The sequence below is a fragment of the Colletotrichum siamense genome, assembly GCF_013390195.1.
Source record: "Colletotrichum siamense strain Cg363 chromosome Unknown KSG_Cg363_contig07, whole genome shotgun sequence".
Taxonomy (NCBI): domain Eukaryota; kingdom Fungi; phylum Ascomycota; class Sordariomycetes; order Glomerellales; family Glomerellaceae; genus Colletotrichum; species Colletotrichum siamense.
In genome coordinates, this window is record NW_023501020.1 from 2959521 (window position 1) to 2969431 (window position 9911).

Sequence of the window (9911 nt, forward strand, 5' to 3'; positions counted from 1 at the left end):
AGGGAAGTTTCAAACGGATATCAGCGGGCCAACAGCTGGAGGTGAGTGAGATAAGCCAGTGCGCCCTGCGCTCCTTTCCCCAGTTCCGATAAGGCGAGCGGGGCTTCCCCGCGGCTCCGGCTAGAACCCCCCGTGACCGGTGTAAGTAGTACTGTAGTCCCCTTCCTCCCTTGAGGTGTCCCAATGCAATCCTCACCTTACACACACCATCTCTCGTAGCTCAAGCTCTCCTCGTCTCATCTCACTCGGGAGCTAATACCAACTTCACCTCAACCTAGTGATCACCCACTCATAGCCCACTTACAGCTTACAAGATGGTCTACCCATTGGACTATCTCCAACACCGCCGTGACTGGTCAGCAAAGCTACCCCAACATCCACCCCCTCAAGTGAATGCCGGGGTCACTAACACGACTCCAGCAAATTCAAGCAGTCAGAACGCGCGGATAGGATCAGCCGCCTCACAGCTTACCAGGGCCCCTTCTCATCTCAAGACCGCCAGATCCTAGACAGGCCCATCGGCGAGCTCGTGCAAGATGTTCACAGGACTGTCCTGAAGCCAATTGACATCCTGAAAACCTACGGCAAGGTCGCCCTCAAGGCTCATGAGCGCACAAACTGCCTCACGGAGATCATGATCTCGGACGCCGAGAAGTGGGTTGAGGACGGCTCGATCAACATGAAGGGGCCTCTCGCCGGCATCCCCGTCAGTCTCAAGGACACCATTGTGGTAGGCGGCTACGACACCACCGTCGGCTTCAGCAGCTTCGTGGGCAACAAGACGCCGCTGGACGGCCCTGTGGTGCGGCTGCTGAAAGACGCCGGCGCAGTGCCATACGTCAAGACAAATCTGCCCATCACCCTCCTCAGCTTCGAGTCCACCAACGACGTCTGGGGCCGGTGCAAGAACCCGCACAACACAAAGTACTCCCCCGGAGGCTCGACGGGCGGCGAGAGCGCACTGCTGGCGATGGGCGGACGCATCGGCATCGGCAGCGACGTCGCCGGCAGCGTGCGCGCCCCCGCGCACTTCTCCGGCTGCTACAGCCTCCGCTGCTCGACGGGCCGCTGGCCGAAGCTGGGCTTCTGCACGAGCATGCCCGGCCAGGAGGGCGTGCCCTCGGTATACAGCCCCATGACGCGGACCCTCGACGACCTGCGGTACTTCACCCGCGCCGTCGTCGGCATGGAGCCGTGGAAGTACGACTACAGCGTGCATCCCTTGGCGTGGCGGGACGACGTCGAGAAGGAGTACCTCGAGAAGCCCAGGCTGCGCGTGGGCGTCATGCGCACCGACGGCGTGGTCGATCCCAGCCCGGCGTGCCGCCGCGCCCTCGAGATGGTGGAGGTCGCGCTGCGCAAGGACGGCCACGAGATCGTCGAGATCAGCCCGCCGTCGCCGTACGAGGCGCTCAAGACGGCGGCGCTGGCGCTGAACGCCGACGGGTGCAAGATGTTCGACTCCTTCTTCCGCGCAGGCGAGTGGAACGACCCTGGCGCCGCGCAGATGAAGTTCCTCATGAACCTGCCCGGCCCGCTGCGGTACGCATACTACCTGTGGGTGAAGTACGTCCGCCGAGACGCCATGTGGGCGGACCTGATCCGCGACTGGCGCCCGCAGACGGCGTTTGAGAACTGGAAGCTCGTCGCGCGGAGGGAGGCGCACCGGCTGGACTGGTTCAACTGGTGGAACAAGGTCGAGGTCGACTTCCTCATCACCCCGCCCAATGCGACGCCCGCTGTGCCGCACGACGGGATGAAGGACGCTTGCAGCAGCTGCGGGTACACTTTCCTCTTCAACCTGGTGAGTCTTGCATGGTATTTGGTGACCGCGATTTCCACTAACGGAGTGTGTAGCTCGATTACACTGCCGGTGTCATCCCCGTGACACACGTAGACAAGGACCTGGACCAGCTCCCTGCGGACTTCAACATCAGAAAGCTCAACGGAATCGCCCAGGGCGCGTATAAGCTGTACAACGCCAAGGACATGCACGGTCTGCCCGTTGGAGTTCAGGTCGTCGGCAGGAGGTTGGAGGAGGAGAAGGTTCTCTCCATCATGAAGAGGATCGAGGATGCTCTGGGAGATGACAAGTACAAGCTGCTTGAGATTGACTAGGTCCGGAGAGGAGCTCCCAGTGTAGAGGGATTCTTGCGTCAGCTATGTAGCGATATGGAGTGAAAAGGACATCAACGACACCCCAACGTCTGGCCGATTTCGCGACGGATGTTTAATGCAAAACGCCCCATTGGAGGCCGCTTAATCAAGGCTGAATCGTAATTCCCGGATATAAGATGCCAATTGACTGAGTTTCGGGTAGTCCCTGCCGTGTAAGTGGTTTGGAGATGCGGGGCTGCGGCCGCTGAGGCTGGTCCGAGATCGGACTGCGGGGTGCCATCCACACTGACTTCACCTCGTTTGACGCGCGCTGTTGTAAGTCCTTCAAGACAAGTACTTAAGGAGCTGGGTTCCAAACTTCGAGATTTCATGAGCCAAGCAGCTTCGATTTCATCAGAATTAGACCCAAAAACTCAATCATGGCCGCACAAAAGGAAGACAAGTGGACGACGGAGGTGAGCTCGCTTCTATCCAACCCTACTGTCCAAGTACATGCGATGAACCGCTGACTTACACGTCTCAGGCGTATCAACACTCTGCCTCGTTCGTCCCAAAGCTCGCGACCAAGGTCGTCGGATGGCTCGACGTCCAGAAGGATGATGTCATCCTCGACATTGGCTGCGGTGGTGAGCCCCCTATCTCTTCCAGGCCCACCAAGTCACATACGCTAACAAACTGTAAGACGGCATCCTCGACGTCGAGTTCGGCAAGATCCTGGCCCAAGGCACCGGCTCGCTCCACGGTATCGACGCCTCACCCTCCATGATCACCGCCGCCGAGAAGCTCGTCGCGGACGCCGGCCTCTCCAACTGCAAGTTCGAAGGTAACCCTTCACCCGCCTCCAAGACTCCACCCACCTACTAACACACCCCCAGTCCTCGACGCAACCAAGATCGCAACCTCGTCCACCCCCGCCCTCCAAACCCCAACCTTCACAAAAGCCTTCTCCAACGCCGCGCTGCACTGGATCCTCCGCCCGCCCGGCGCCCAGATCCCCGTCTTCACCGCCGTCCGCGACGCCCTCCTCCCCGGCGCGCCGCTCGTCCTCGAGATGGGCGGCCTTGGCTGCGTCTGCGAGATGCGCACCGCGCTGCTCATGGCCGTCTCGCGGCGCGTGGGCATCGACAAGGCGAAGGAGGTCGATCCCTGGTTCTTCCCCGACGAGGCGTGGCTGACGAATGCCCTTGAGAACGAGGTGGGCGGCTGGAAGGTGGAGAAGATTGAGCGCGAGTGGCGGCCGACGATCGCGGACAGGGGCGGCGTGGAGGGGTGGTGCCGGCTGATGGGCAAGGAGCTGCTGGACGCGGTGGAGGATGAGGAGGAGAGGGAGAAGTGTGTGAGGGAGGTGGCGGATGTTTTGGAGCATGTGTGTGCTGTGCCGGGCGGGGGGCATATGATTAGTTATGTGAGGTTGAGGTGTGTTGCGAGGAAGCTTTAGAGAGTGGCTTGCGGAGATGTTGTGGCGAGACACAAGGCGTCTTTTTGCAGTTTGAATTGAGATCATGAGTGGTCATAGGCCAGAGATGGATCAGGGTATTGTCTTTGTGAAAGCCATTCGAATTAGCCAGGACAAGTCCGTCTCCAAATGGAAGTTGCCTACAAACATTGAACCCGTAAATCCCCTCGATACATTCGGTTTACAATCCATATTGAGGTGTGTGTGTATGTATATGGTTTGCTACTCCGGCTTATTCCTTCTATGGCAAGTGGGACATCGCGGGTCAAATGTACAGCACCAGGTAACAACCATTGAGACATCTCTCAGACATCTCCAGTACCTTCTTTCCCGTCAGGAAGTCTTTTGACACTGACCGAAATCCACAGAGGACAAGGAGTTGCGATTAGTCTTCCTGATTGGAATCACCAGCCACAGAGGGGTGACTCCCTCGAATGTTTGTACATGCAGCGAAGCCAGCGCACATGTGAATGCAATATCTTACGACAATCACTCGCCTATTTATGCAGCTTTGAGATTTTGTCATTACCTGAACAATTGCGCAGAAAATCATTGCGGAGCAGGAAGAATCCAAAGAAATTGAGCCAAGAAATCAGCTTTCCTATTAATGCCAGCAGGAATTGCTGGCTCTATGTATTCGAACAGCATACGCGTGAGGTGCGCCTCTTCACTGTGTCTTCCCTGGTGTCCGTGGTTTCCCTAGTATTATTGCTTTTACCATGCGCCTGAATAGCCAGACATCACTCACTGCGCGGATGGCAATTCTTCAGGCATAGGCGTATATAAGCTTCATCCGCACAGTGAATATCAAGAAAAGTGAAGATCCGTAATCCACAGGTATCTGAACAATCGCGTTCCGCGGCGAAATTTGTCATGTCCAATGAAATCCTCTTGAGATTGTGCTTTTATTACAGGCCATGTAAGCTCGGGAAGTTGACGAAGTCGGCAGACTTCACTGTCCACCAGCAGATCGAGGTCTCGGGAGTATTCAAAGTGTTTGAAGGCAAGTTTTACTTGTCTACATTACGCAATTTTGGTGTGTCAGGGCGATCAAAATTGTCCTCAGATCAGCGTCTGGCGGCTTGGATGTTGTAGGCTGTCCAGCCGAGTTGAATTCAGTTGTTCGTGTTGTAGAAGGGCTTGCTATTCGAGACGTCATCGTCGTTCCCATCAAACAGAAATCTACGCTTTTGCTCATTTTCGGTTTTACTAAAGACGCGCTCAGTTTCTTGTATACCATAGTAATGTGAGTATTGTGAGTACTGTTTCTTCACCCGCAACAAATACCAATAAAGGACGAGGGCGACGAAAATAAGGATAACAATAGAGACGAGGACGGACGACGGCGGACGAGAACAAGGATAACAACGAAGACGAGGACAAGAACGAGAGTTGCAATGATGTGTCAGAGGCAATGATCAGGCCAATTGTTACCAGAAACTTCCACATCCTAGTTGCTGGGCGGTTGTGGTCGTTAAATTGGGTCCTCTGCTGGGTTACTCAGAGGGCCTTCCAGCTGTGCCCGAGAGCCTCCCTAATGTGAAACTCATTGCGGGCAGGAAGATCTTGCAGGTTTTTGACCTCAATAGCAGCACCATAACGCAAGTCATGAGGTCTGAAGCGCTCTTTCAAACCGATGGCGGGGGTAAAACTCTTGAAAGCCCATGAAATTGATCCTCTGGTCGACGGTTTATCTAGTTGTACCTCACACGACGTCGAAAACTGCGGGAATACTGGTCTCAGAGGATGGACCCAATCGACTAATGGTACTGTCTTAGGAAGAGTCTTGGTGCATAGTTCGTCGAAGGTTTTTGCGTCGCCTGCCCCGAATCCAATAGCCATGATAATTAGATAGTTCAATGGGCAGAGGTACGGGACGGTGCAGGTTTTAAGCGTCACGACTCGCTTCCTGTTGTCAGATCAAGACTCTCTGTACAAAAGGGTTAGCTCTAAATTGACTACGGGGAAGTAGGAGAACTTACTTCATCCCTTTTTGGCAGTGGATGGTGACCTGACCGTCGATCGAGATGGTGTCACCAGGCCCTCGGTAAAGAGAGAGCGACAAGTCACGCCACTGGAAGTGTTGAAACGGGGACTCTCTCTTGTCGTGAATGGCGGGAAACCCGGTTGCCAGGAATGCTTCCAAGTAACTGAAGGCGAGGTGACGGCCTTTATCAATGTCACCATCGTCCCTCTCATCGTCCCTCTCATCGTCCCTCTCATCGTCCCTCTCATCGTCCCTCTCATCGTCCCTCTCATCGTCCCTCTCATCGTCCCTCTCATCGTCCCTCTCATCGTCCCTCTCATCGTCCTCCATCATCGTCCTCCGTCATCGTCCTCCCTTGGTGGGCTACATGGATAGAAACAACGGGTTGGAAGTGAATCTCAGCAGGCTTGGAAGTAAAGAGTTGGGGGTTCGCGGCTCGCGCAGAAACCTTCAACAAAGTTGCAGAGGCAACTATGCTACCAATGTATTCACTAGCCAGACTTCGCAATGTGTTGCTTGAAGAGTTTTCCAAATCACAGAAGCCTCGCAGGTGATGAGTAGTAAATTTCCTAGGAAATTTAGCGTTACTATGCAACTTTGAGTGACACACGACGTCTGTCCATGCTGCCTCGTTGCTCATATCGGTGTCATAGTTCAGCAAGAACACGTCGGTCTTTCGGCGAGACGAGGCAGATGGCGCCTTCATGTTCTAGGAGGGTAAACCGACTCGCTGGTTCGAAGTCTTTAAAAAAGCGACCATTTGGAAACATCATCAGAGTTGCAGAGCAAGGAAAAATCCCAAAGGGTTTCCTCCGTCTCTCTAAGCAAGTATGTTTCATTAAATAATAGTGATGATTCTTGGCAATCATACCCGTTTGCATCTCGTTGAGATAACCCGTCGGAGCCATTTATTGAAAGCTTCCTGCGTCCGTTTATATGGCCCACATACTCGCAGAACGATAACAAGGGGAAGGCAGCTTAGCAGCCAAATCTTCATGTTCTCATTACCAAGAGGCATGCGAGGATTTTCCAATTGTCTATATAGGATTAAGGAGAGTACAAGCACTTCCGCTGACGCATATTGCTGACTGACTATCGCTTTTATACCTTAGGTTATCAACCAGGAGACGAACATCCTCCTCGAGAACACACGCCTTCGCGCACGGGCGGGGCGTCGCAGACCACTCAACAGGAGAAGTCATGTCCACCGTCCTCATTCCTATAAATTCTCAACGCAACGCATGTGTTCTTGCAAGAGCCAAAAATAAGCCATTCGTCTCAAGCCAATGTTTGGTCCATAATGCATCACAATGGTTGTAGCCGACAAGATGTACGCCAGCAAGCCTCACTGCAAGCCCGCAGTCCGGAGGTCTTGTTCTCGTCTGTCAGCATTTCTTCTTAGCATGCATCGGATTGAATAAGCAGACGAAAAAGATCTAATGGACTGCTTTTACATACCGTCATGATCATTTTCAACTCGGAATGAGCAGCAAACTATCATGTAGCCACCGGCATGCTCTACTAGACATGAAACCTTGAGAGAACATTCGATATCATTCACAGGTCATACAGTCCCTTACCATCATACGCTTTAAATACACACTAAACCTGTTAGAGGTGTAGGCTGGGCTCTACCAATAAGAGAGAGCCAGCAAAGTGCCACTCTCCTAACACCAAGCTATTTCAGGTATAAAAGACACAAGAAAACATTGATAGTAGAGCAGGCTAATCACCACAAGGAGTTGTGTGACAATGAGCTGCACAGAACACGCGCAAGTCACCAGGTGCTTCCTGAAGCAGTCTGCGCAGAAGGACCTCACCGCTTTCAAAGGCGCCATCTGTATCAGTCTTGCTATTGTTTCTCCCCTTGTCTTTATTGATCATCATTGTCCCGCATACATCATATGACTTCTGATGCGTATTCTGTTGCGCACAGTGAGATGTCTAAAGCTACTCACACGCCGCATCCTATGTCAGAAATTGCATGTCTTGCGTGACTTTCACACCCTACCCTTTATCAGACCCAATCAGACACCAGACGGCAGCAGTACAATGCTTACTGCGTTTCAATGTATGCAACATCATAGAGCAATCTTTTATACTTACTACTGTTTTTGCAATTTCGCACTACTGCGCAGAGGGCCTTCGACTCTTTGACAGATCTCTCTTTACGCAGCCTGAAAGAGACACACAACAGTGGAAGAACAGTAGTAAGCTACTCAATGAACATCTCAGGACAGACTTGGGACTCTAGAGTAGTTAGGAAGACGTTTAAACCCCCTCAAGCACCTAGTGAAAACACCCCTTCACAGACCTCTGCTTTACTGTCCTCCCTCATCACTACTCCGCGCGCACGTATTCACAGCCTCAGACGCAGGGGATAAGCTTGAAATGCATCTAACCTACTTTCAAGACCTGTCTTTCACATTTCCAGCAGTCCCTGAGAAGAATGTTCTTCAATATGACAAGCATTGTGCACACTTACAGCGTCATTCCCTTCTTTATTTCCACTATTAAGAAAACATCTCCTAAAAATAGCAGAGCTACTTAAAGAAATCTAGCATCCTCTTAATGAAGCCCTTTCATGTATAAAAAAAAGCTGCAGAGGAGCGGGGCCATCACTTTACTCCAGCCCCCCCCCCCCCCCCCCCCCAACAACCGCTACAGACATCTCCTCACGCAGAAGCCATCAGACATTATGTACTTAAAGCCAGCATCTTCACACATTGCTTCCTTTCTTTCTAGGCCACAATGCGTCAAACTCATAGTCCTCTGACCAAATTTCCAGATTTGTTGTTGCGACGAACAGCAGATGAAATGGAAATTGGGCTTACAGCGGTCATAAACCTAAGAATAGCGAAGCTGCGGTGTGACAGAACGACCAGCACTTGACCGATCATCTTTCACACTCCACACTCCATCATCTTTGAAAGCGCCCGTCCGGTACAGTTTCAAGCCCCAGATACTCTACTAGAGACAAAAGCCTCAGAGCATGACGTCTAAGGCACCTGCTTCATCACACTTTCTTTGACATCCACTATGGAAGCCAGCTTCAGGAGAATGCATACTTAAAGTTGACATCTTCACACTGATTCCTTTCTTTCTGAACCACAATGTGCTTGCGTCTTGTTCATACCAGAATTGACGGAGCGTGTTTTCTTGGCACCTATGCGCAACGGATAACCAATCACTCTACTTAGCAAACAGTAAGTATGATAGGAGAGGCCCTTCAAACCGCACACGCACTCACCATCCGCGGAATCCTCTATCCGTGAAGTAGTCAGGTCCCCAAATACTCCAAAGACAGAACACTTCCAACCCCAAGCCAAACCCATCGGGCCATCTCACCATGCTAGCATCATCAACCACCCACCTGCCCGCCAACCATCAACGCAGACATTTCAATCATCGAAGAACTCCACAGTCAAATTGCACCACCTTCAAAATCTCCAGAAAAGCGCTCTTATGTACTCACACTGCGTCTCACCGAGTCCTGGGACCTGCCCGGGTACTGAGTCGCCAGTCCCGACAGTCCGGAACGCACCCAAACCGGCCCCACTCTCGGCCCGCCGATGACTTGCATCCCGTTCTTTCTGCCCACCAACCGGCCCGCGTACGGCACAGACGTCTTCCGGAGAAATACCAAACCTTATTCTGGTCGACGGGCATCCCTTACCTAAACTTCCCTACTCCCAGGTTCGATATCGAGACACCCCTACTCATGCTTCAAGATCTCACTCAGATCAACCTCATGAACATCGGATAACACGCACTCTAGATTAGCATGAATCTTCGACTCCTCAAGCTTCACGCACTGCATGCGGGGGCACACCTTTATTTAACAGACGTCATTTGCAAAAGATTAACATCATCAATTGAACGAGGCTCATGCTCGTAAGCATAAGGTGGCAGAAGATCATCACTGCTAGATAAAAGGCCCATCCCAAAATGAACGCCCGGTGCCATGTTTAAGTCCCGCCGTCTATGCCGGTTACCGAACGCAAAAGCAAAATCGAAAAGGCGAGATGTGGTGTATAACCCCTGAACCCCCCGAATCCCAGAATCCCGATATTTTTTGGCACCAAATCCCGTTTATCGAAAAAATAGAGATGGAAAAAATGTTTCTGCCGTTACGCCGATCGAAATGCCAAGATGCAACGTGACCTGTCGCGCGATCCGGTTCTTGTTGTGCTGTTCCATGTGGTATCGTTCTTATGTACAAATCTGTTGCCTGGATGAAGGGAAATCGTTCCCGCTGAAGATGTGAGGTGAATTGAGACCTGAAACCGGAGCGCCTCGCTGTAGTCGTTCGCCCGAGTCGGGCCGTAATGAAGAGGATGCTGGAAATCT

At 52.4% G+C, this 9911-nt stretch overlaps 3 protein-coding genes across 3 annotated transcripts; 2 read left to right on the plus strand and 1 right to left on the minus strand.

Annotated features, from left to right (window-relative positions):
• Positions 1–314: 314 nt before the first annotated feature.
• amdS-0 (Acetamidase) lies at positions 315–2118 on the plus strand (the record flags this gene model as incomplete). Its single annotated transcript, XM_036642960.1, has 3 exons — positions 315–355; positions 421–1804; positions 1858–2118. The coding sequence occupies 3 exons, from the start codon at positions 315–317 to the stop codon at positions 2116–2118; spliced, it is 1686 nt and encodes a 561-aa protein (XP_036491896.1).
• A 419-nt stretch (positions 2119–2537) lies between these two features.
• On the plus strand, positions 2538–3556 carry CGCS363_v011112 (putative methyltransferase; the record flags this gene model as incomplete). Its single annotated transcript, XM_036642961.1, has 4 exons — positions 2538–2573; positions 2642–2744; positions 2801–2941; positions 2994–3556. The coding sequence occupies 4 exons, from the start codon at positions 2538–2540 to the stop codon at positions 3554–3556; spliced, it is 843 nt and encodes a 280-aa protein (XP_036491893.1).
• Positions 3557–5074: 1518 nt separating this feature from the next.
• On the minus strand, positions 5075–5416 carry CGCS363_v011113 (uncharacterized protein; the record flags this gene model as incomplete). The annotated part of the gene is made up of 1 exon (XM_036642962.1): positions 5075–5416. The coding sequence occupies one exon, from the start codon at positions 5414–5416 to the stop codon at positions 5075–5077; it is 342 nt and encodes a 113-aa protein (XP_036491894.1).
• Between the last annotated feature and the right edge of the window lie 4495 nt (positions 5417–9911).